Raw genomic sequence first — 25,789 nt, 5'->3', positions numbered from 1 at the left:
ACGCAAGCGCGCCGTAAAAGGCAACGCGGGAGGGGCGGGGAAATGTTGCTCTTGGGCGGGGCGAGGCGAGGTTCCGTTGGCTGCTTCACATGCCACTCAACAGAGTGGCCTTGTTGGCGCGGCCGCGGTGTTTGTGGGGCAGCTGGAGGGGGCGGGAGGCGGCAGTAGCCTCCGCTCTCCGGGCCCCGCTGGCCTTAAAGGGACAGGCGCCCTCCGCGGGCGCCCTTTTGCGACATGGCGGTGGCGGGGGACCTGGAGAACACGGTGAGCCCGGAGGGGAGCCTGATGGAGCGGCAGGCCCTGAAACCACCTCTGGTTTCCCTTACGTCCGCGCGGGAGGTTGGGCGTGGCTGCTTGGGGGGATGAAGGCGTTCTATACATGCGCAGGGGCACGCTCGCCCACGAGGGTGAACTTCGCGGATCCTCGGCGCTGGCACAGTATAAGGAGGGATCTCCAAGCGAGCCCATCTTCGCACCCAGAGCCCTTTCAGCTCTCAACGGTATTCACTTTGTTGCATTTGTAGCCCGCCTTTCTCCCCGCGAGCTCAAGGCGGTGGGCGAGTTTCTCTTCTTCCCGGTTTGATTCCCGCAACAACCCCATGAGGTAGGGTGGGCTCTGCAGGGCATGAAGCACCCACTTCCAGGTCTGGTATTTGAGATCTTTCCCCACCATAATTGGGTATACTGTACTGGGGTCGATCTGGACACCTTCACCTGCAGAAGGTCACTTGCTCTCTTAACACTGAACTTTTGCCTTTCCCCAGCTTCTTCCACAGCATCTCACATCGCGTTTTGGATATTTCCCAAGTTCTCTCCATCACTCTCTGCACTTAGCTTCCTGCGTGCTCCGAAGCCCTCACTGTTCGTTTTAGATGGTCCACCCATCGCATAGGTGCTCACAGTATTGTAGAGATGGGTTATCTGGTCCAACCTCCTGCAGTGCAGGAATCCTGCATTCTGGTTAACAGCATTGATCCGTTGCACCACAGAGGGTCATCCCCTGGTCTTTCAAAATCGCAGGCTGATGCTGCTTTCCTCTCCCATCATGTCTTTTCCAAATGCCCTACAAATGTCCCTAAGAACATAAGAAGAATCTGCTGGGTCTGGCCAGCGGCCCTTATAAATGCAAGGAACCGCAGAAAGAGGGAGGAGGGAGTCGAAATAGAAAATGTTAAAACTACAGTATAGTTAAACTATGGTTGCCTCCGGGTATAAGGTGGTATATAAATTCAATGAATTAATTAAAAATTAAAAGAAAAAGGCCAGTGGCTCATTTAGTACAGCATCCTCTTATCACAGTCGGCAACCGGATAGATGTCTGTGGGAAACCAGTGAGCAGAACATTAGCACAAGAGTGTTTTCATCTCCTGTGGTTTCCAGTAATTAGAATTCAGGGCCACACCTGTTTTATTCTTGCAGTCAGTCTGGCTGAGAGTGACTGCAACTCCTATCCATAGCTGTCAATTTTTCCCTTTTCTTGCGAGGAATCCTATTCGGAATAAGGGAATTTCCCTTTAAAAAAGGGAAACGTTGACAGCTATGCTCCTATCAGCCTTAACCGTGGGCCATGCTATGTTGTGTCCGATGGAAACTGGAGTCCGACAACATCTGGAGAGCCACAAGATAGCCACTGTAGCTCTTCTAAGTAAGTGTGCTTAGGATTGACCCATGGATCCATGCTCTAAATATATTAGCTGAAAGCCATGCTCCCTTTGATTCCTTTCTGGAATCTCTAAGATTGTATGGTCAGACTACTAAAAATCCTCAGCCTCCTACCTCTTTCTTTGTATTGTCTGCTTGCTTTCAGGGGCTCGCTTGAGTGCTTTTGCAGAACGAATAATTCTGATTAGTTTCTCTCATCTACTCCCTGTTTTTTAAGTCTCCAGTTTCGTATTCCAGGAGAGAAGCTTGGTGACAGTGTTGCATAGGGACAAGCTGAGCAACATACGGAAACTAAGCATTTATCACTTAAGTTGGACTCAGGTTATGGACAATAAGCCATAAAAGATGCATGTGCTGCCCTCTGCCATGTGGCCTAAGCCATTCACTGAGGGTGTGTAGGAGGCAGGCAAAGGAATTGAAAAATAGCTACAGTGAAAGCGTGGCCATGGCAGCTCAATTGTAGCCATGCCCAATTTGACATCGCAATCCTGTTAAGGTTTAATTGCAATCATACTTGCAAATGAGACAAACTAAGAGGGGCTTAGTAGCCTATTCATCCACATGTACCTCATTGGTAGTCCAAAAGAGAGAACTACCAATTTTTTGTAACTCTTCTGTGCTTGATCACCTAGACTAGACACTTGTTTATCAGAGGCGATGCGATTTGGCTACCTACTAGCCGACTTGGAATCAATCTGAAGTTGTTTGGACACAGTCATAGCATGGGTCAAGTTTGTTGATTGCATTTCCCCGTCACCGGGGAACTCAGGATAACGTTCCTGGCCAGCTCTTATCTCTGATTACCTTTCTATCTTGCCTTTCCTCCAAGGAGCTCCAAATTCTATACATAATCTCGCTCTAATATCCTGCAAAATCCACTTACTAGGAAAGTAAGCTCTGTTGAACTTGGTGGCACTTCAGTTAAAATAAACTTGAATAGAGTTGAAGTGCAAGTTTCCAGGATAGCTCATTTGGTTAGAGTGTGGTGCGGGTAGTGCCAAGGTTGCAGGTTCAATTTCTGTAAGGGACACCTGCAGAATTCTGCATTACATGGGTTTGACTAGGTCCTTTGGGTCCCTTCCAACTCTATGATTCTAAATATTCTCCATGACCCTAGTCTGCCACTGAAACCACTGTGCCACACTTGCTTGGTGTTTTCTGTGCCACACTTGCTTGGTGTTTCCTGTTGGCTATGTGGTGAACTCGTTCTTAGGTTTTCCTAAAGACCTACTTCTTCATCAAAGGCTTTTTGGACACTCATTCTAATTGCACTCTGAAAACTCAAATTGGTCTTTCTGGACTGATGAGGCATCCTCTGTGTCTATCAGACAGCTCAACTGACCATCTCCACCTCTTTCCAGGGTGCTGCTTTCCGTACAAGTCACAGGACCTCATCCTTCACAGATGGGCTTTCAGCAGCATCGTTTACGGAGTACCCTAGGCACAAACCTTTCATTAACGCTGACTTGCGACGACCTCCTGCCAAGCCAGTCATTGCATATCCAGAGAGTAACAGCAGAGGTAACGATTTGACTTGGAGGAATTGGGGTAGCGTTGGGAATAAGTTTGCGGTTTGTATGTCTGTCTGGAAGGTTCACAATCCTTGAATCAGTGTGAAAGCACTACCTTTGTTGAGGGGGTGGGATGCCCGTGTGTGTGTGTGTGTTTTTAAATTACTTTTATGGAATCTTATCAGCTGATCTGAAGAAAACTAAAAGGTGGATTGTTTTAAAATGCAGTGGCTTCGTAAAAATACGGTCCTTGTGGGTTTTGAAGAACCAGTTGACAATGGGTTGCTTTCTCCCCTAGGCTTATTCTTGACCCTTCTTTCCTCTGCAATCCTTGCTTTCCAACTCCCCAGTGCAAAGGAAAGCAGCATCTTTGGGTTACTTCAACCAGTAAACCATACGTTCTTTCAATGTGACTTTGGGAGGCCTTGCTCCATGTCCCCCACCCTCCTCTGAAGTGAAGCATGTGGATATTGTGGAGCAAGCCCTTTTCTGATGCAGCGCTCTCTCTGGAATGGTTTGCGGAAAGAGATTTGTCAGGCCTGCTTGTTTGTCATTTCTCCTCGCTTGTGAAGATTTCTGGGAGTCATACGTGAATCTGCTGTTGCATCTATATTAGGAATGGGGAATGTCAGGCCCAGAGACCAAATGCAAACCATCAGGCCATAAAAATAATGATAATAATAATGATGATAATAATAATATTTATTTATACCCTGCCCATCTGGCTGGGTGGCTTCCAGCAGAATACTAAAATTCAGTGATTCATCAAATATTAAAAACTTCCCTAAACAGGACTGCCTTCAGATGTCTTCTAAAAGCCCAATAGTTTATTACTGATGGGAGGACGTTCTACAGGGCGGGCGTCACTACCGAAAAGGCCCCTGCCTGGTTCCCTGTAACTTTGCTTCTTGTGGTGAGGGAACCGCCAGAAGGCCCTCTGCACTGGACCTGAGTGTCCAGGTGAGAACCATGGCGGTGGAGACGCTCCTTCAGGTATACTGGGCTGAGGCCGTTTAGGGCTTTAAAGGTCAGCACCAACACTTTGAATTGTGCTCAGAAACGTACTGGGAGCCAATGGAGGTCTTTCAGGACCGGTGTTATATGGTCTCAGCGGCCACTCCCAGTCACCAGTCTAGCTGCTGCATTCTGGATCAGTTGTAGTTTCTGGGTCACCTTCAGAGGTAGCCCCATGTAGAGCACATTGCAGTAGTCCAAGCGGGAGATAACCAGAGCATGCATCACTCTGGCAAGACAGTCCGTGGGCAGGTAGGGTCTTATGACCATTGGGACTCCCCTTGTCCAGGCCATATACTTGTCAGCCCACACATTCCCAGCTTTTCACCCTCCTTAAGTGCTTTTGACTGGCCAGGATGTGTCACTGGACTCTGATCATGCTTCTGGCTTGATTGGATGGAGGGCAGAGGGGTATGTGAGGGTAAAGAAACGAGGCTACAGTACAAAGGCAACCTTCATACTTATCACTCTTCCCATTTCTGTCTCTGGCTCAGACACAACAGCCTGTCCACTCATTCCTTACAGATATGTGGGAATAGTCATATCACAGGTTCCCTGACCTTGGAGAAGCAGGTGAAGATAGCATTTGAGAAACTCAGAGCTTAAAACTACCCTGTGAGATCTAAACTTCCTTTCCTTTTTGAAGCGGTTGCTAATTAAATGTGGGTTGTGCTGGCAAGGAGCTCCGTTGGCTATTACAGAGAAGTGGGTCTGCTAATTATTGATGAGACTTCCTTTCAGCTCTGCCAGATGTCAGAGCCTGGGGAACTGAATTCACACAGTGTTGGTAGCCTTCTGTTTTCCTCCTTGGCAGCAGAAGGTCAGTTTGCTCAAATATTTTCTCTGGGAATAATTTTATGGTGTTGATTGCTGTATGTGTGGCTAGAAGCGGACTCTCAGGGCCAGTACTGCTTCAAATGTGATTGGGATTTGGGAATGTGGAGTCCAGTTCCAGATACTTTTACTTTAAAAAGCATAGAATATACACAGTGTTTCTAAAACTTGGGTACCCAGTTGTTGGACTACAAATCCCATCATCCTTGACCACTGGTTCTTCTAGCTAGGGATGATGGGAGTTGTAGTCCTACAACAGCTGGGGACCCAAGTTTGAGAAACATTGCCTTAACAAAAGTTCCAGGGAAGGAGCAATAGCAATATAATATCAGGAAGGTCTTGCTGAGGGCAAGCTTTAGTGCCAAAAGTCAAATGTAAGGCTGTGCCAATATCCATCCAATTTATTGAAAAATTTCTTTGTGAAAGCAGCTCTCCTTTTTTTTCTGCCTCATTTTCAAAGTACTTTATCATTCCTTTAGATTTTGGGTGGGTGTTGTGTTTTGAGCTTACCTGGTTGCTGGAGGGTGGCCAAAGGCGGCATGTATGCTTTCCTTTCCAGTAACCATTTCTCCAGCACTCCTTAAGCCTCCCTCACTGCCCGCACGTCCTGATTGACAAAAGCGCAATGGGAGGAGCCACCTTTAATTGGAGAGCGGACACCCAGGGAGGCTGCAGGGTACTTGGGAGATGATTTGGAGAAGGAAATAAGGGGTATTCATAAGCCCCGCACAACCACCACACCAATCAGGTTAGCACAACGAAACACACCACACTCCACCCATAAGAATTTCACTGCAATTTTCTCTTCCCCATCCCACTTCTGATCATTTTTATTGCTTTTTTCTTGTTTAGTGGTGGAAAATGGCTGGGGGGGGGAAGGAAAGAACATGAGGCAGATTTTCAGCATAGTTCTAATTAAAATATCTAAGATTCACAGAAAACTGGATTTTGTTGTAACTTCATCAGGTGTATAGCCTACCCCTCTGTCCAAGGAACTCAGAACAACATATATCAGCATATCCCATTTGGGCTTCAACAACCATCCTTGTGAAATAGGTTAGGGAGGGAGCTTGGGACTTGCTCAGGTCCACACATTAAGCTTCACAGCTGAACAGTCTTTGAATGCAGCTTTCCGCAGTCTTAAATCCAACCCTGTATCTGCTGTGTCCTGCTAGCTCATTAATAGCTGGTCCTAATTGTATTTAGCTTTGTTGTTGTTGTCAGCAATATTCTCAGCTCTGAAGAACCTGCAAGAGAAAATACGGCGGCTGGAGCTGGAACGGATTCAAGCAGAGGAGAGTGTGAAATCTCTGGCCAGGGAAACCTCAGACTATAAGAAAGTGCTGGGCGAACAGCTGATGGAAAAAGAGCAGACAAAGTTTGAGGTGTCCAGAAAAAACGAAGGTGTGTAAATGTCTCCTTTGCTCAACTACAAATTAATAATCCTAGGGGGTGTTTGGATGAGCCCCCTATTCAGTGAGGTCACTTCCCATGACCCAAAGTGTAGGCTGTCCAAAGTGAAACACCCCCCACCCCGCAAATCTGTGCATATGGACAGCATGTGAGCCTATCAGAATCCTCTATGCACCCTATGGCATGTGTGTAAGAGGGAGAAGCAAGAAGCAAAGGGGTAGAAGAAACAGGTTAATGTCCAAAAACTTACAGTCCAAAGCATTTTGGTGCATTGTAGAGGATTCTGGCAGTGGAAGTGTTTTCCAACGATCCAACTCCCGGTCTATCTGGGGCAGATGTATGCTATGTGATGCCTAAAAGCTGAGATGCTCTGAAAGAGGCGGGGAAAACCATTTATTTTTGCACATTGCCTTCTTCAGATCCAAAAAGATCATTATTCTGCAAGCAGCAGCCGTTCGCTTAGAGTAAGGGCGGGCAGCCAAGTGCCATGGAGACCTTCTGGCCTATAAATTCCCATTGTCCTTGGCCAGCATAACCAATGGCCAGGGAAGAAGAGAGGTGCAGCCCAGGACTTCCGATGGGCACCAGGATGCCTAACCCAGCTCAGCATGCTGAGCTCATTCTACACAACCACGTGGATGTACATTTGAGGGGAGGATCAGTTGTGATGAGCAAGCTGCCTTTCAGGGGAGCTTGCCTGCCTCCTCCTTCAGGAGAAGCTTCTAAGAAATCCCGGATCACCCCGAAACACAGTTTGAAATGCCTGTGTTGGAGAATCGGTGTCGTTAAGGCAAGGTTGAAGAGATCTATCCAGGAGCCTTTACTGTATTGGTAGCCTCATGGAATTAGAATGCAGAGCCCAGTTCCAAAAAAGCCTCCAGTTACCATGATACCTGATTGTTCTTACTTGTTGTGGAACTGACAGATGTCTTTGTATGGCTCCCATTGTCAGCGTACGGCTGAAGTTGGGAGTATGGCTGTGCTTCAGCTGCTGCTCGTTCTCCGCTCGCCTCTTCTGTGTTGAGGCACAGCTGCAGGTGGTCTGAGTATCTCAGCTTTGGGCTCTGCATAGTATATATCTGCCGCACGTACGTATGGCATCTTATCTGCCCCATTGGTGTTCAGATGAGTGCTTCCTCCACTCCATCTCTTGGGCCATTTAGAATTTTGAAGAGCCTGTCCTTGCTCTATTGTAGGGCTGGGCAATATCTGCTTCCCAGCATCGTAATATACTGCCGATATGGCGGTATATTATGACGTCAGAAAGGAGGCGGGGAGGAAGAAGTTCGTTGCTGGCCACGGAGACAATTGGCATCACTGTGTGCAGTTTCTGCCTCTTACTGGCGAGGTCGGATAGGTGGCACTGCCCTGGGCGGAGCACATCAGCTGTTGTATTGCATGGTATGACGCCGGCCACCCCGGAACTGCCAACCATGGCTCACCCTGACCACAGTGTCTCACCACACAAGCAGTGGCTACGAGGAGCCACTGTTCAGTGCGAGGAAGAACGGAGGAAGGAGGCAGCCTGCCAGCGCTTGCACAGCCAGAGAAAGAAAATGAAGATATTGGCTGGCAGACAGGCAAACCCCACTCCTGAGGCCGGTGGCTAGGCTGGGGAGGGAGGGAGGGAGTGGACGAGCATCAGGTGCCGGAGGGAAGTGCGCTGTGCTGGCTGTGAGTACATTGCCCAGTCTGAAATCGCTTTTGTGATTTTAACTTTAAACCGTATCAGTACATTGCCTAGGCCTAGTCTACTAGTCGCCTGGGGCTGTAGCCAACTAAATTCTTCATGGAGCAAACCCACTGAAATTAATGGACCTAGGTTGGACTTTTCTGAAAATTTAGTGGTTTACTCTGAGCAGTAGGGTTGTATCCATTGTTAGTCCCACATGGACCCATTGAAATTGACGGACACGACAAACTTAGGCCCACCAATGAGTCTACCCTGAATACAGCTGGCAGTACCCCATAGCTTGCAACCTGTATAGTCCTCATGGGGTCCATTATTAGCATTGGGGCTGTAAGGTAAAGGGACCCCTGACCATTAGATCCAGTCGCAGATGACTCTGGAGTTGCAGCGCTCATCTTGTTTTATTGGCCGAGGGAGCTGGCGTACAGCTTCCGGGTCATGTGGCCAGCATGACTAAGCTGCTTCTGGCGAACCAGAGCAGCGCACGGAAACACAGTTTACCTTCCTGCCAGAGCGGTACCTACTTATCTACTTGCACTTCGACGTGCTTTCGAACTGCTAGGTGGGCAGGAGCAGGGACCGAGCAATGGGAGATCACCCTGTCGCAGGGATTTGAACTGCCGACCTTCTGATCGGCAAGCCCTAGGCTCTGTGACTTAACTCTGTGGTTTAGCCATCTCTCATTGCCCTCCTTTCAGAGTTGGCAGCTCAGCTGGCAGGTGCCGAGACTCGCTGCAGCCTTCTGGAAAAGCAGCTGGATTACATGAAACAAATGATTGCACAGGCAGAACTCGAAAAGACCACTGTCTTGCAGAAGCAGGTACGTCGTCTGCCTTGGTGTCATCTGACCTTCTTAATGCAAACTCTATGAATTTCGCCAACAGCCATAATACATCTGGGTTATACACACACACTTGTGCAACTCACTGCCACAAGATGTAGTGATGGCCACAAGCTTAGATGGCTTTCAAAGCTGAGTGAGACAAATTTCAGAGAAGACGTAGTAGTCCTGGTGGGTATTCCCTACCTCCAGTATCAAAGTGCATCTGAAAATCAACTGCAGGTGAATTGCAACCGGAGGAGCTGTTGCCTTTTCATGTCCAACATTTGGGCTTCCTCAAATGTGGCATCTGGTCAGCTTCTGTGGGAAACTGAATGGCAGAGTAGGTGGACCATCAGTCTGGCCCAACCAGGCTTTTATTAGGTTATGTTGTGGGACTGGGTTGCCATCATGCGGATCTTGAAAACTATTCCCCTTCATTGAACAGTTTTGCCACCCTATCTGCTACTGGGGCCTGCTGTTGACATGATATAGGCTCTAGTCTCAAACGTCACAATATTCAGCCCTGGAATTAAAAGGTTTGACACGAGCCTTTTGTGAGCTTCACACACACACACACACACACACACACGCTTCACTTTTCTCCCATTATGTTGCTGCTTTTTAGTGAGATGTTGCAGTTGACTAGGGTTGCAGACTTTTACTGCTGTTGGCTACCCCTGTGCTTTTCAGTGGCAGGCAGAAATTCAGCTGATGAAACTTCCCGTCACATCTTTCTTGCCTCCCCACGCCATGAATAGCTTTCCTCCTCCTCTTTCCAGGCCACATTAGAAAGAGAGAGAATCCTTGATCAATCACATGTGACATCTAAATTGGAAAGGTTGGATCTGCTTGAGAAAGAATATGCAAGGCTTACGTCGATGCAGTCTCATGCAGAGGTAGGTTGTGTTTGTTTGGACGCCCAAGACCAGGTTTGTGCTCGTTGTGGATGCTCAGCATTCTTGTAATGTAGCGATGGAGAACCTGTGACCTTCCAGATGTTTCTGGGCTACAAATCCCATCATCCCTGACCATTGGCCATACTGGTTGGGGCGGATGGGGGAGTCACAACTTGCTACATCCCTGTCATCATCCTGCCCCACTAATGGGCTTTCTAGACACGATCTGGCTGGCCATTATCGGTCTGATACAAGAAGGACTTCCTTAATGTTTGAATCCACTCAATTTTTATACTGGAACTTGGAGCAGAGATATATAAATGACCTCAGTGGGACTTACTCCCAGAAAACCATGTATAGGGTTAACAGTCTGAAAGTTGCAGTATTGTGCTTCTGCTATTTTAAAGGTAAGCATGGCACGTATTGTGTTCTAAACACTGGGATATGTTTTATCCTTTCTTTTATTCATATGCAAATGAAATCAATTAAATTCATTTGATTGAGTTGATATAAATATTTCTTCAGTCAGATGGCAGCCGTACTAAATAGGGTAATGTTTAGATTTTTTTCTGCTGCTGTAGTGTTCTGCATGAGAACCTCTGAATCCCAAATTCTACTCCAATATAACATGAAATCTGCTCGCAAGTAAACCTAAAAGCTCAGCCCCAAAATTATGCTATGGCACATTTATTTAGCTTAATATGGTGTGTGTCTTACACTTATATTTATATTCCTCCCCCCCCCCCCGCCATCGTGCCACCTATTTTGATTTTTGTAATTTTAGTTTTCTTCTGGATCCCCCTAGTGGTTGAATATAACTGCATAGATGGCCATGTCTCCTACTTTTGTGAGCTGTGGCTCTGGTAAGACTCCAGATCTGTTTCTATTATGTATTCATTGCCTTTGTATCCTACTCGGGAAAGGTCAGAGCAGATCTTACTCCCCAGTAACCCTAAAAGGAGGCTAGATTATTTCCTCCCTTTAAAAGAAAAAGGGTGGGTTTAGAACCAGGCCAACCCCAGACAGATCTTTGCCTGCGGGACACCCTGCTGGAGGCAGGAGGCAAGACTCAATTGGCTGTTGGGTGATTTTAGGTTCTGCTTTTGTTTAAACTAGAAAAAAATGAAAGAGCTGGAAGAGAAGCTCCTGGAGGAAGAACAAGCGCGGAAACGGGTGCAGGAAAAAGCGGCAGAGGCAAGTCCTTCCGATTTGTGGCCTGAATTTCTCTGCAGAGGAAAGAACTCCTGAGGGCATGTAGGATTTGTAATGCATTTGAGGCCTCCTTGCAGAAACATGGAATGATCAGAAACTTCATTCTGTGCGTAGGCTAGAGTCATGGTAGATTCCCCCCCCAGAAGATTGCAAGAATATGTCCAGACACAAGCTGCTGGGTAGCATAAGGTCTTGTCTGCAGGCCTGTTGGCAGGCCAGTTGTTGTGGTCTGTAGATTATTATTATTAATTTTAGGACACTGCAAACATTTTTAGTTGAAAACCTACATCCAGTTTGTTGGGATAGAAGTCCCCATCTCCAGCCTTCAATGCAAATGCTTCCAATTACATGCAGTAGATATACATATAGATATTTGTGTATCAGTTCCATGCCTCCATCACAAAGCAGACTTCTCTAGCCTAGTGCCTGAATTTGCACTACAATTCTCATCATCTCTGACTCTTGCTCATGCTGGCTTGAGCTGCTGGGAGCTGGAGTTCCAACAACATCTGGAGGGCAGCAGGTTGGGAGAAGTTTGATACAGAAGCAGTGGAACAGGAGTTTGGATAGCAGCTCTGGGTTGTTCCCGTATAAGGCTCTGGTACCATCCAAGGGCAGGCTAGACTTTTGATGGGGAAAACCAGGGCTGGGATGAATATCTAATAATACTGCTTTGCACAGTGAACACAAGACACACTATACACACCCTATAAACAGTTACCTTAGCCCTCTATCTCTCTGAGTCCAGAGAGGGTTTTAGCTTCCAGAATCTTTGCTTGGACCAATTCCACAAAGCAAGAATGAAGTCCGATTGCCAAAGTCCTGCAACTACACTGTCCTTCGTCCAGTTTTCCAACAGCCTTTGGATCTTCAATTTCTCTCCCAGCAGTTTCAATGTATCTCTACACATCTCCACAGTTTGTCTCCCCTATTCGTCTCCATGCAGGAATGCTGAAAAGGGGGCCTCTTATGTAGGCCGGCTCTCCATGCCATGTTGCACAGCAGCAGAGATAAGTAATCACAAGCCCTCTGCAGCTGTGTTTTAGGAAGGAACATTCTTACCAGCTTATGAAGGAATTAACACTTTCCTCAACAACTGGATGCCTGTGGCTGAATGTGTTTAGCACTTCTGGACTGTGTCAGGGATGAGGAGCTTCCAGCCCGTGTAATATTGTTGGACTACAGTTCCTATCCCCTGACCATTGTTATACTGGCTGGGGCTAATGGGACTTGGGAGTCCTGCAGCATCTTTGGGGTGACCCATCTGTGGGCTGTGCCTTAGCTGGCAAACCACACCCCCCCACCGACTTCATCTTCTATTATTTTGAATTAAAGAAAATAATAATAATAATCCCCAGGCTTATCTTGGCAGCTTCAGACGGGTTTGGAGAAGAACAGACAGTTGCTGGAAGCACAAACGCAGCCTGTGGTGTTGGTGGAACCGTTGAAACCAAAGAAGATCAAGAAGAAAGCAAAACAGCTGGAAAAGGTACATCACTGGTGCTAAAAGAGCTTAGATCTCATCCCTGTTTACCTGTGGCCCGTAATCCACATAAAATCCTGAATTCACACAGCCCTCATAGATGGGGTGGAGGGGAGGGACAGCTGTGAAACCCTCCAGTGCTGCAGACTCTGCTTTTTATTGGCTGTAGTTTCGCCCATCATCAGTTTCTGGCTCCTCCCACCATTTGTTGCCACCCTTGATGGACTTAATTTCTCCTAATGTGAGAGTGTCTCTTCTCTCTTTTTAGAATGACCCTGGAATGGTTCACTGCCACGCACAGCCTCACTATAGGCTGCGGCTGGGAGATGTGCCTTTTGTCGCGGGAAAGGTAAGGAATCAGTGACTTCCCAAGCCCTGATAACTGAATGGAGGGCTCTGTGTTCAGAGACAATACTAGGAAATGGGGTTTCAAGGTACCCTAGAAGCTGCCTGGTCCAACCTTCTGCTCAGGGCAGAGAATCTTGCAACCATGGCATCCCTGAGAGCTGGCTGCTCAACCTATGCCTCATCTCCAGCAAAGGAGAGCCTGCCATCACCAGAGACTGTCTCTTCCATAGGCAAACAGCTGTTTCTCCTAATGTTCAGCTGAAATCGGCTGTCCTTTCCACCCACTGGTTCTTCTCCACTTTCTGCACAACATTTGCTGGCATTCATCTGTCTTGAGAGATGGTGGAGGAGAGTGTCATTGGAGGCGAGGTCAAGCTGTTGGATGGTTGCAGCTCCTGCTGTGGCTGTAGAGACTGATGTGGGAGAGACATGTTTTGTTGCAGCTGGGGCACATGAAGGCGCCCCGCTGTGGGTCTCAAACCCTCTGTGAGTTAGGCTCTGCACGGATATTGGAAGGCTGCTATCGCAGCTCCCCTTAATTTCCTGTCCCAAAGTTCTAACTCTGCACAGTCATACCTTGGGTTACAGACGCTTCAGGTTGCACGTTTTCAAGTTACGGACGCAACGAAACCCAGAAGTACCGGAACGGGTTACTTCTGGGTTTTGGCAGTCACGCATGCGCAGAAGCGCTGAATCGCAACCTGCGCAGACACGGCACTGTGGGTTTTGAACGTGCCTCCTGCACGGATCACATTCGCAACCCGAGTTTCCACTGTATAAGCCAGCGTTGCATGTACTGATGCATATCCGTGGTACATTTTGCTCAGCGTTCAGTTGCCCAGGTCGCCTTTGTCCTCTTCACCTTTCCCCTCCCTTTACTTTCAGTCCACAAGCCCCAGCCACTCGGTGGGAGCCAACGTTCAGCATGTGCTGCACCTGATGAAGCATCATTCGAAAGCCCTTTGCAATGAGCGCGTGGTCAGCAATGTCCCCTTGAGCAAGCCGATGGGCAGAGGAAGGAGGAACTCCGGCTCTTCCATTTCTTCCACGTCCCAGGGAGACCTTTCCGAGGTGCTGTTGACGCTGCAAGACGAACTGGGGCAGATGAGCTTGTGAGTCAAAACACTTGCGCGCCTTGCGGATCTTCTGAGCGTGTTTCGTTGTGTGACTCTCGATTCCTGCAGGTCATCCTTCACAATTCTGTCTGAATGTCGTTGAAAGCTGTGTTGCTTACTCTCAGGGAGAGGAGCATTGGACTGCAACCTTGAAGTGTCAAAATAAAACTGCTAGGGCCATTTTGACAGCTGGGTGGGGCTACCCACCTGCCAATCACCAGGCATCACAATGATCCCAGATGACCCCAAATAATGTATTTCCCTTTGTGAGCAGGCTGGATTGGAAGAGCCTTGCTTTGCCGACTTGAAATCAAGCTTGGCAATGCAAAGGAATATTTGTGCACACAGCAAGCCCTGCTTTGGTAACTCCAAAGCATCGACAGTTCTTCCGGGGCTTGCTGTCACTGCTGATAGCGAGCCCCACTTGGCAAGGAACAACGGGAGCACGCTTCAAGACTTCTGATTGTTCCTTTGCAGATGCGTCCCTACCCATTACGACATCACAGGTGAGGTCACGTGTAGGGCAGGTGGGCATGGTTTGGGGGGAAGGGCCTCTATATGCTGACGAAGAAAAGGCACTCTGCACATACTCAGAGACACTCTTATTGGGTTCCTGGAACTGGAGAGGGGGCAAAGCAAATAGTGATGTCCAGAAGAAGAAAAGCCTGCCCCAGGTGACGTGCTACTGCAATAAAGTTGACTAAAATCATAGAATAGGACCATTCTGCCCCTGAGAAGAACCCCTATTTAAATGGTAGCTTTGCTACGATAAAGCATCTGTCTGGGGTTTTGCCTCCCCACCCCAAGCAAATGCACTTAAAGACAGGCTTCTTGGTCACGTTGTAGCCTCTTCTCTTTCCCTTCCATTCCTAACAATGATGGATAGCCGACAACTTTATCCACCAATTCTGTTTTCCTCCAATCTATCGCAAACACCCTTTATGTTGGTAAATGTGCTTATTCATCTGCCTGTCGAAAAAATATTTTTTGTCACTGGTTTAACAGCCCTAGATTTTGAAGTTGGATTGTTTCCTCTACTTGCAAAGTGACTCTGAAAATGTATATGAAACATGTTCTTAGCGAGCAAAAAGCAAGTTTAATCCGCCCCCTGCCCTGAATCTTTCTATTGCATGTAAGCGATCACCAGCAGCTGGTAAAACTCATCCATGAGGCTCCAACGATTGCCGTAAGAGAAGACCTAGAGAGGGAGCTGGAAGGGCTGGTGAAGAAGATGGAAGCCAAGGCAGAACAGATCTGTAAAATCCAGAGGCATCGAGCGCGGGTGAGTTGCCCTGCTTGCCTGAGTTCTAGCACCTGGAAAGAAGGAATCATTACAGTCACTCCCTCCCCCCCCCCCCAAGATGATGCTGGACTATTACTCCCATCATCCCTGACCATTGGGGCCGATGGGAGTTGGAGTCCAACAACCTCTAGAGGACCGCAGGTTGAACAACAATGCCACAACTTTTGAGCAGCTCGATTGCTTTTTATAATCTGTGATGGCAAACAATTATGTAGTGCCCCGCTGGCCATCCCTACACAAGGCAAATGTACAGCAGATAAAGGAGGTGCACCTGAGCTTGTACTCTCTCCTCCAGGGATGGAGGAAGCTGTGGCTTTCCAGATGTTGGACTGCCAACAGCAGCCAGCATGGCCAATGGTCTGGGGTGCTGGAAGCTGTAGACCAGCAACATCTGGAGGGCCACAGGTGCCCGTCCTGTTCTAAGAGCCAGTGTGGCGTGGTGGTTAAGAGCGGTGGCCTCGTAATCTGGTGAACCAGGTTCGCTTCCCCGCTCCTCCACATGCAGCTGCTGGGTGACCTTGAGCTAGTCACACTTCTCTGAAGTCTCTCAGCCCCACTCACCTCACAGAGTGTTTGTTGTGGGGGAGGAAGGGAAAGGAGAATGTTAGCCGCTTTGAGACTCCTTTGGGTAGTGATAAAGCGGGATATCAAATCCAAACTCCTCTTCTTCTACTCTGATTCACAGCAGCTCCAGATGTTTTCGTACTCCCATTGCTTGGCCATGCCGGCTGGGTCCGAGTCCACCATTGGTGGGCTGCAGGTTCCCCTTCTCCAATTTAATGCACTTATATTCCACCTTTCAAAGTGTGAATTGGTCCATTGATGAGTATTTTACACTAATATGCACCACTTAATTGTCTTTCCATTAAGCTGTATATAATTTTTTGCGAAATAAATAAATAAAACCTAAAAATGAATGTCAGGGTGGCTTTGAGCTGTAACTCAACGGTAGAACATCTGCTTTGCATGCACAAGGACCAGTCTTCAGGTAGAACAGCCGGGATAGCTCATTTTGTACATACAGCATGAGACTCTGAATCTCAGGCTCGTGGGTTCGAGCCCCACATTGGACAAAAGATTCCTGCATTGCAGGGGGTTGGTCTAGAAGACTCTTGTGGTCCCTTCCAACTCCACAATTCTGTGACCACTGAAATATTGGAAGAGCTGCTGCCAGTCACTGTGGACAGTGCTAAGCTACATGGACCAATGAGTCCAACTCTGTATAAGGCAGCTTCCTATTAAAATAACATCTGGAACAACCTATGAGGGGGAAAAACATGTTATGGTAGAATAACTGTAGAACATAACAGGTCTGTAGAATATAGTTTTCTCGAAGAAGAAAAACCTCTCTCCCCGCAGAGTTGGTGAAGGGGATTGGAGGGAAGGAAGAATATTCCTGAGGTAAAAAGCACGCCATTCTGAAATGCCCTCTCCCCTTCTCCTTTTTTGACCTGGCAGCTGGCGAAGCAGAAGAGGGATGGCAGGCTCTCTTGTCCTCAGCAGCCAAGCAGAGGCTGCGAAGCGAAAACGAAGGTCAACCGGGTGAAAGACGCCGGCCTGAAGAGGAGACCCGGAGAGCAGGGCAAGAAGAGTCTGCAGTTGCTGAGGGAAATGCAAAGCATACAGACCTCCCTTCAGAAAGATGACAACAGTTGGGACTACTGAGGCGTCTTGCGTGTGTGATTGTTGTTGTTTTTTGCACCTTTTCCGGCTTGCTGGTTCCAATCTCAGCTGCCTTCCTTGCCGGGCTGCACTTTCTAAACAAAAGCCCCTCATTCCCCACCTGTGGGCCTGATCAGATTACAGCCCCTAATCCTGATGCAGGAGGTGGGGAGGGAAGAAATAAGATAACCCTTATTATTCTTTTAGCAAGTCAACAATCCCTTTGCTGTGAACCATTGTATTCTCCTTACCCTACAACTCAGGCAATTAATCTAATTGCTCACCAGGGGCGACTCTTTCCTAAGCCTAGAGGCAGACAATAGTGATTTTCTTCCCCACTCCCCTCCACAGAAGAGAGTATGACGGAGGCATAGTTGTCTCTGGTATGCCGGTTTTGCAGGCCTTTGCCCTGCTTCAAAAATGTTCACTGCCGTCTTGACCAGTGGGGTGAAAGACACAAAAAGGTGTTATTACATTACCTTTCAACTCTCCTAAAATGCATTGTTTTGTCTTCAGCCTTAAATTGCTCCCTCCCCTGCATTTCCTCCCAAAATTGCTTTATGTGTGGTGTTGGGTATTTTCCACTTCAGATGTTCAAACGTTCTCAGTAAGACGTTCTCATTTCGAAATATGGAAGTTTTGTAAAGAGTGACCTCTTCAATATTCACTTGACTACCTAAAGGCTTTTACCTCAGCTTATAATTAAGGATGCTTCCTTCAGTGTTTTTCCATCCTTGGAATCTTAATAATGTGGTTTCAAAGAGGAACTAGACAGCTGTTTGTATCTTGGTTTTTTTCTCCTTGCAAAAGAGTGAAGTCAGTGTGTTTCTTTAAAAAAACAAAAAACACAACAGCACCTCCAATCATGGCTGTCCTAGTATTGGCAGCTGGTTTTTAACTTGGCTTTTAATAATTTTATCCTTAACTGGACTAGGAGATCTGGTGGCTGTCGTGGGACTATGGATTTTTATAAACACACACATGCACAGAGATATATTATTTATTACATTAATAATGTAAAGTCTTTCCAATGATTGGAATGGAATAATGACTCAAAAATTGTGCTTTTTGAGGTTTGATTGGGATCCAATAAAGGCAACTTGCCAATTGAATAAATTAGGCAGAAAGCAGCTTCTCTTGAACTTTTCAAGTACTAGTGCAACTCAGGGATGCATATGCTCTAAACAAATCTGGAAAGCCGATTGCATTCAGAGATTGATGCTTTTACGTATGTTAAGTATAGCCTGTGCTTCCTGCAATGAGACTTGTCAGCATGCAACCCAGACAGTACATGCAAAATCCTCATTACCTGCTAGAGCAAAAACAAGGTAGCAAGGACCCCCGTTTTTTTCTGTGGACCTGCTGCAAGCTCCCCTCCCTCACCCTCCTTTGTGAGCAGACAGCAAGGCAATGCTGTCTTTGCCATCTCTGCTCAGATGCCCCGAGGAATAGCAGCAGGACCATTGGTTCACCTGGGTCTCCCTAAGCTGTTTCTGCATCATGGCAAAGGACTGCCTTTGCATGAACTGGAACGAGGCCACAGCAAATCGAAAGCAATTGAATATGTCCTTCCTTTTGTCAAGAGTTGTGTCCCAATCCCTTCTTGGCCCTTCAAGCCTTAAGCAAGCCAGTCTCTCTTTGGCAATGCAAGTGGAATGCCAAATGTTAAACCAGGTGTGCCAACTTTGAGATATATTTGCAATTAAGTTGCTTCCACCTTACCTTAGTTTCCCTACCAATTGAGCTCAGATACAGAAAGTACCTACCTTAAGCAAATTCCCACGTGTCCAGAACAAGTGACAGCTGTACTGTACAGTCATGGTAGTGGTGACATCAGATGGTCATTTATCCTTGAGCGACTTGGAAGCACCTGAACATTGATTGCTCCTTTGGAAAGGAGGCCACAAGCAGCCCCACGGAAGACTGATGCATAAATAAATATAAGGCGCTATTTTAAAGCTAAAAAAGAAAAATTAAATCATACACCAGTCTTAAATGTGCAATTGCTGGTTGGTTCCTTGGGAGGGCTGGAACCCTGCAAATATGCTTGTTCTTGTGCGTTCCAAGTTTGACCGTATAAACAGTTGAAACACTACCAAGAAAGGGCAAGAGAACATTTTGGTACTTTGTTTATCATAGCTCTTTCCGTTTGAGACAATACATAGTCGATAATCATGTTAAAAATAGTAATACACAGGAAAGTCGCCACCCAGGGCAACCTAATACAGTCAAAGGGCCTGCAGAGTAGGTTTTGGTTTACACAAGAGTAGGAAACCCGTGGCCTCCAGCTACTGCTTGGCTACGGCTTCCATCACCCCCAACCAGTGGCTGTGCTGGTGGGGGCTGATGGGAATTGGAGTCCAGGAAGATTTGAACTGGCACCGAGTCCCCCTTACCACCATTGGTCCGAATAGAGAACAGAATGGTAGAACAGATTGTACTACTTCAGACCGCAGGTGAAGGAAATGGCATGTTTTAAATGCTCTGTTGAATGGAAACGCAACCAGAGTTTAAAAACAAAACCCTAGCACAGCAAGGGCTGAGCTAGGCCTATTCCCCCCATATTTCGCTAGTTTGTCATTTGTAGGGAGTTTTATATTGGGAAGAAAATTATCCCCCCCCTCCACCCTGTGGTCTGAAGTGGAACAATCCGCTCTCATTCAGCTGCAGGTATACACCAACCCTAGGCAAACTGCAGTGCCCCAAGTTGTCATAATCTACATCCACTGTCCGTTCACAAATAAATAATTGCACCCTTTTGCTTCCAAATAACAGAAACCAATGCCAGCAAGTAACAAAAAGGAACAGGATTACGTTACATTGTAAAGTCAGAGCGATGCCATACTTTGCTGTGGCCATCTTCAGAAAGATCCTGAAGACACATTTGGGTTACAGGCAGGGTGTGCTTTCCAGCATGTAAACTGCACACTTGGGAACATTCAGTAAAAGTAGAGGCATGATGGCTAAGAAAGTCTAGAATGGGGACCTGGGGACCTTGAGATGTCGAGCTCCCAGTTCCCATCAGCCTTGCTTTTAGCAGTTCCAGGTTGGGCCTAGTCTCGCAACATGGGGATTACATCAGTTCGGTCTACCATCCCTGCTCCCCCTTCTCCCGCCTTTTAAACCCAGGCAAACACTTCCATCACTGATGAAGAAGACACTGCCAGAAATATAAATGTGGTGTCCCCTCCATAATTTCTGCCGTATCCATCCTGGGAAAGGCAGAACGCTGGTTTAGAACATGAAATAACAACCAGCTAGTAATAGATAGAGTGGAACCTTGGTTTACAAACTTAATCCGTTCCGGAAGTCTGAGACACGCTTTCCCTAATGAGGCCTCCTGCTGCCAGTGCCCTTCCACCGTTCAGCTTCTGTTCTTACACCAAGGTAAAGTTCACAAACCAGGACACTACTTACGGTTTTGTGGAGTTCATAAACCGAATAGTTCGTAAACAGGGCTGTTCTTAAACCAAGGTACTACTGTACTTGGAAACACATTACAGTCTTGCTTGAGCCTGAAGATGTGGACATGCCCAACTCCTGCTGTTGCTTAGGGGTGGGGAACCCATAGCTCCCCAAACATTGCTGGACTACAATGCCCACCATCTCCACCCATTGGCCATGCTGGCTGGGGAGGATGTGGGCTGTTACCTAACACCTGGGATCCAAGGTTGGTGAATCATAGAATCATAGAGTTGGAAGAGACCACAAGGGCCATCGAGTCCAACCCCCTGCATGGCAAAACGGGCATCGGCAAGGATGGGTGATGGAGCTGTTAGTCCAACATCAGAAAGACAGTGGGCGGCTCACCCTGGCACAACAGCAAGAGTTGGACACGCCGGCTTCTTCCAAGAGCATGGAGGATAAAAAAGCTAATTGGCTTGGCAGAGCTCACCTGTTTATAAGGCATTAGACAGGTGAGAGGAAAAGCAAGGAAACAAAATGGGTTCAAGATGGGTTGGGGGTTTAGGCAGCAAGCATCTGCCCGTCACAACGCAATCACTTGTTTTCTTGCTCACAGAACCATCGGCGGAGAGGCAATTGGTGACCCTTTAGTGCTTTTAGCAGAATGTCCAGCATTATGCGCGATCAAGGGGGAAGAGGGAGCCGGTGTGTACGCTGCACTGACCTGGGGGAGCCGCAATGGGTCTCTGTGCAGGCCGAGAAAGGCACCCTGCATGCATACATGGAATTCTTAAGAGAGCAAGACTCCAGTCCCCATCATCTTGAACCTTTGGCTGGGCCAGCTGGGGCTGAAGATCACAGCAGCTGGAGGACCACACATTCCCCATCCTTGTTTTAAAGGCCACGGTGTCCAGAGTTGGGGAGTTCACACTGCCGTGGTGTCCCTAAGCGAAGCACTTACGTTTTGCCCCCACCCCCAAATTACTAAATGTGAGGCTCAGCTTCCACAGAGTTGAGTTTGGGGATTGGGGATGTTTTAGCTCCCTCTCAAAAACCTATAATTTTGTTTGCTCGGCTGAAGACACACCTTACCAAACCGGTACCAAGACATCAGCACAATAATGGCAAGCGGTCTCTCTCTCACACAGCAGAGAAACCACGCTGGCAATCTGTGGCTACCTTGGTGCAGGAGGTGGGACTTCACGATCCTCCGGTCTGTCGTCCTGAAACGCCCGTGTCTGCACGCACACCACTGAACACGAGCGGCTACAGCAGTACGACTGGGATGTGCCAGCACATACACACAAACAAACATACAAATACACCAATCCCTTTTCAAGTCACTGGAACAATGCGATAGAACCCAAGCAACAGAGACCACCATCAGAAAGCAACGTCACATCACCCACAGCCTAACACTTCACAATGTGATTCCCAGTACGTTTCCCCCGCAACCCATCCCATGCAGAAAGGAGACCTTATCCAACACCATTGCCATAGTGTGTGTGTCAGTGTGTGGGTGCAATTCTTTCCCCAAAGTATATGATTTATTCTCTTTTTTCTGATGTCAGGAAAGACAAAACATGTACTCTTGGCAAGCTTCATAGCTCCCCATGTCCGCTTTGCCAATAGCAATGGAAACCAGAGAAGTGGGAGACTATGGGTCGTTGGCACCCCTTAGTTCAGGGATGGGGCACCCATAGCCGTCCTGATGTTGTTGGACTGCCATCAGCCCCAGCTGGTATGGCCAGTGCTCAGACTATGAGAATTGTGGTCCAACAACATCTGAACGCCACAGGTTCTCCATCCCTGCCCTAGGACAGTGTTGACATTTGTGTCATAGGGAATGATGATTTTCTTGCTGCTGCAACTTATGGGGCTGGAGAATGTCCCAAAAGGGGGGTGCGGGCGCAACATGGAAACGTTTTTCAACGGAACTTTCAAATAACATGACGTTTCTACTCCGACTAAGTAAGGCATTGCTTTAGCACTGGAACGTGGTTAACTATATTTAACAGCAAATTGCTAGCAAGTAGTACCCAGATATTAAGGAATGTCAAGCTCTAAAGCCTCGTGACGATGCTCCCTTGTTTTGTTTTGTTTTAACCCAAATGATGAGAATTAAACTGTTTATAGCGAGACATTCTTTGTTTTTCCAAATCTAGAGGGAGTTTAATTTTCAGGTGACAACCCCCAACGGATAAATTTTGCTAGCTGTTGATGTTGCCTCTTGAAGCAGGGGCAAGCAAACTGTTGTTCATGGTCCACCCGTGGACTGCAGCTGCCTGCAGTGGTTTTTTTGTGGCTACAAAATCCCTCAGCAAATATGGTGGCCGTGCAGGAGCAGAACCCGCCATACAAAAGCTGGCACAGAAACTGTGTTCGGCTTCATACCTATACAAAGATGGCACTCCGTGAGTCAGATGGATTGCTGTCACCTTTGCTTGGGGAATCACTGGCGGCACAAAAAGGATGCAAAGCACTGCCTTAAGAACACGATGAGATTGGGATTTCCTCCCAAATAATGGGACAAGCTCCTTTGTCGACAGTGTCCGGAAATCAAATGAGCGCAACTGCTTTTGCGTGCAGACCAAGATTTCCTAATTCTTCCCTTTTCTGGAATGTAGTTCTTTGTTGTTGCCATTTGCTTAGGTTCCTCTGAGTTTTTGGGAGCAGCTCATCAGATGGCGAAGGAGGAGACAGGATGATGCAAGCTGCAGTGTGCTCATACCACTCTTTGAAGTCTGCAGCTTCCAGTGTGAGAGCAACGTTCTCCAGTTCAAAGCAACACCACCGCTTTCACAACTTGAGCTCAATGAACAAGTGTCCTGGTTTCGTCTTGGGAGGCTGTGCCAGCAAGCTTCCTTGTAACTAGCGTCCCCGAGTAAGATAATTATATATGACGCCTTTAAACAACAATAAGCAGAACAAAAAAAGAAAGAAAAAAGGCTTTCGCTTCCTGTCGTGTTACATCCTTAATAATAATAAACATTATAATAAACCCTGGTGCAGGGACGTAGAGTAATAAATAGTGTGTCTAACCTGCTTTCTAAGTTTGCAAAGTTTTTTCTTTTTGAAGTTTCCATTTCTGGATAAGCTGCCATTATCGCGCAATTCTGGAGAGATGACAAATCGAAGAGTCTGCAAGCTGCGTCATACCACAGTCTGGACAGGGGTGGCACACTGGGCAGGAGAGCTGCCTCTCTCAGAGGAGGAAGTGGAACGGTTGGTGATCTCTCGCTGGAGCTCTTCCACCTTCTTCTGGAGCTCAGCTCGTTTGGCCAGGAGTTCCTTGTAGCGGTTGTGCAGCGGCTCCTACAGTAAGACAGGAAGCATCACACTCAAGTCTTGGGAGATGGAGGATAACCACAGATAGAAGCTTCATTTGGACCAGAGATCAGCTATTTTTAGCCCCGAAGCTATTTTCAACGCCAGAACTAAGGCCCAGAACCCAGCAAAGTACATAGCTTGAAAGTTTTAAACAACTGTATTTGGCTCTTTTAATGTAAACAGTGAATGGAAATTTTTCTACTACAGTCATACCTTAAGTTGAAGTAGCTTCGGGATAAGTATTTTCGGGTTGTGCGCTGCGGCGACCTGGAAGTAATGGAGCGCATTACTTCCGGGTTTCGCCGCTCAGAAATGTGCAGACTGTCAAAATGACGTCACGTGCATGCGCGGAAGCGGTGAATCGCGACCCGCGCATGTGCAGACGCTGGTTGCGTTCGCTTCTGGATGCGAACAGGGCTCCGGAACGGATCCCGTTCGCATCCAGAGGTACCAATGTAATGTGTTTCTTTTCTTTCATCTTTTAAATTTTGTTTCCCTCTTTCTCTCTCTTCTTCCTTTTTTTAAAAAAAACCTTTTCATCCCTCTACTATTTCTATCTTTCTGTTATTTTTGCTGCTTTTTTTTTTTACTTCGCTCTTGCTTTTATAAGCCAGTCTCGGTTAGCAAGAAGACTGCACACAGATCAAGGTAGTGGATCGTTGGTAAATGACCCTGTATGAGAGACAGGGAAGGGAAGACCTCCCAGGGTAAGAGACTGGGATAAGAAAGGAAAGTTCCCAGGTGAGAAAGCTGGGAGGGTCCAGCTCTATCTCTGAGGGATAAGAGTTTAGATCTACCTGGGAGAGAAGACTTTGTGTTTTTCTTTTTATGTTTTTTCTTTTGGCTTAGTTTTTTTATTTATTGCAATGCAGTATGAAAAGTCTCAATAAAACTTTCCAACACAAAGAAAAGAAGAAAAAAGAGATAACACAGTGAAGCAATAACATGTAAATCATGGTTTTTTAAAAAAAGGTAAAGGACCCTTGGACGGTTAAGTCCAGTCAAAGGCAAATTGGGTACAGTGCTCATTTCGCTTTCAGGCCGAGGGAGCCGGTGTTTGTCCACAGACAGCTTTCCTGGTCATATGGCCAGCATGACTAAACCGCTTCTAGAGCAACAGGACACCGTGATGGAAACCAGAGCGCATGGAAACGCCGTTTATTTTCCTGCCGGAGTGGTACCTATTTATCAACTTGCACTGGTGTGCTTTTGAACTGCTAGGTTGGCAGGAGCTGGGACAGAGCAACAGGAGCTTACCCCACCACGGGGATTCGAACCGCCAACCTTCTGACCGGCAAGCCCAAGAGGCTCAGTGGTTTAGACCACAGCACCACCCACCTGCGTCCCATAGTTAATCATGTCTGGCAAGGGCGCGAACCTTTGGATCAAGCAAGCTTCTTGTCCAGCGGCTCTCAGCCCAGGCATGCGCTCAGGCTCTGAGAAGCATGCAATGCAGAGAAACTTTGACCTCCCCAGTTTTCACCCCTTTCCTCCTCCTAGTCACCTTACCTGTGGCTTCATCCGCGGGTTCCACCTGATGTAGTAGCCCACCCAGAGTTCCAGGTGGCGCATGCTGGCCACGGGATACAAAACGTGGTTGGTGTAGCTGGCATAGAGAGGATTGGTGAAGTCTTCGAGCTGGCTGTTTATATAAGACCACAGCGAAACCGTCTTTTTGGGAAGGCCCTGAAAAACAGGAGGGAAGACGGATGCTTTACTGTATTTGTGGCACTTTAGGAGAATGCCTTAGCACAGTTCTGGGGAGTTTTAGCAACTTGCAGAATTAGGACTACTACTTCCATTATCCTTGACCAGGAGTCGCTGGAGGGCACCATGTTGTCTACCGCCTGCTTTGTAGAAGAGGCGTGGATCTTCTATTTATTTCTTTTCCCCCTTAAGATTTTATTAAAGCCTTTAAACATGGATCCACATGTGGTGGAACTGTAAAAATATCAGTTTTGGGAAACGATTTATAATGAACTTAAGAAACTGTTTAAATGCTCTTTCCCTAAAAAGCCTGAAGCCTTCCTGCTAGGAATTATGGGTAATCAATCTCTCTTCACAGGGAGCTTTCAAAAAGGTTCAGGA

At 47.2% G+C, this 25,789-nt stretch overlaps 2 protein-coding genes and 1 long non-coding RNA gene across 6 annotated transcripts in view; 1 reads left to right on the top strand and 2 right to left on the bottom strand.

Moving 5' to 3' along the window:
- Nucleotides 1-83: 83 nt before the first annotated feature.
- On the top strand, nucleotides 84-18,082 carry CEP57 (centrosomal protein 57). Of its 3 annotated transcripts, none has more exons than XM_083499757.1 (11): nucleotides 84-264; nucleotides 3,024-3,183; nucleotides 6,246-6,425; nucleotides 8,823-8,944; nucleotides 9,727-9,843; nucleotides 10,960-11,037; nucleotides 12,428-12,544; nucleotides 12,807-12,887; nucleotides 13,772-13,998; nucleotides 15,139-15,283; nucleotides 16,763-18,082. In XM_083499757.1, exons 1-11 carry the CDS (start codon nucleotides 235-237, stop codon nucleotides 16,967-16,969), a joined length of 1,464 nt encoding a protein of 487 aa, XP_083355883.1. In that variant the 5' UTR covers nucleotides 84-234; the 3' UTR covers nucleotides 16,970-18,082. The 3 variants fall into 3 exon arrangements, with proteins under 3 accessions (XP_083355883.1, XP_083355882.1, XP_083355884.1); XM_083499756.1 differs by having other exon boundaries at nucleotides 84-2,053; XM_083499758.1 differs by lacking the exons at nucleotides 84-264; nucleotides 3,024-3,183; nucleotides 6,246-6,425 and adding an exon at nucleotides 7,673-7,835.
- LOC310705449 lies at nucleotides 6,813-8,814 on the bottom strand. Its single transcript, XR_014525294.1, has 2 exons — nucleotides 8,367-8,814; nucleotides 6,813-7,444 (listed from the first exon to the last, which is right to left on the bottom strand). It is a non-coding gene; the product is annotated as an uncharacterized lncRNA (long non-coding RNA).
- A 1,000-nt stretch (nucleotides 18,083-19,082) lies between the features above and the next one.
- The window catches only part of MTMR2 (myotubularin related protein 2), a 41,097-nt gene continuing 34,390 nt past the window's right edge, over nucleotides 19,083-25,789 (bottom strand). The window contains exons 14-16 of one of the 2 annotated variants that reach the window (XR_014525182.1): nucleotides 25,211-25,387; nucleotides 23,414-23,686; nucleotides 19,083-23,277 (exon numbers count right to left, since the gene is read on the bottom strand). Coding sequence is in view for 1 of the 2 variants with exons in the window: in XM_083499643.1 (XP_083355769.1) it covers nucleotides 23,525-23,686; nucleotides 25,211-25,387 (339 nt within the window). In the remaining variant the exon portion in view is untranslated. Of the gene's footprint in view, nucleotides 23,687-25,210; nucleotides 25,388-25,789 lie in introns of both variants that reach the window. The other variant, XM_083499643.1, reaches the window with a different exon arrangement.

This window comes from Podarcis liolepis (assembly GCF_965112155.1).
Source record: "Podarcis liolepis genome assembly, chromosome: 4".
In the NCBI taxonomy this organism is placed as follows: domain Eukaryota; kingdom Metazoa; phylum Chordata; class Lepidosauria; order Squamata; family Lacertidae; genus Podarcis; species Podarcis liolepis.
Note: the sequence above shows the minus strand (reverse complement) of the source record. Positions and strands in the feature narration are given on the sequence as shown.

Excerpts from the sequence above, each read along its gene's own strand:
- CEP57 (XM_083499756.1), top strand. The coding sequence starts at position 2,012 with ATGTGCTGCCCTCTGCCATGTGGCCTAAGCCATTCACTGAGG. Across the intron at positions 8,945-9,726 it reads CCACTGTCTTGCAGAAGCAG|GCCACATTAGAAAGAGAGAG; the intron begins GTACGTCGTCTG and ends TCCTCTTTCCAG. Across the intron at positions 15,284-16,762 it reads TCCAGAGGCATCGAGCGCGG|CTGGCGAAGCAGAAGAGGGA; the intron begins GTGAGTTGCCCT and ends TTGACCTGGCAG.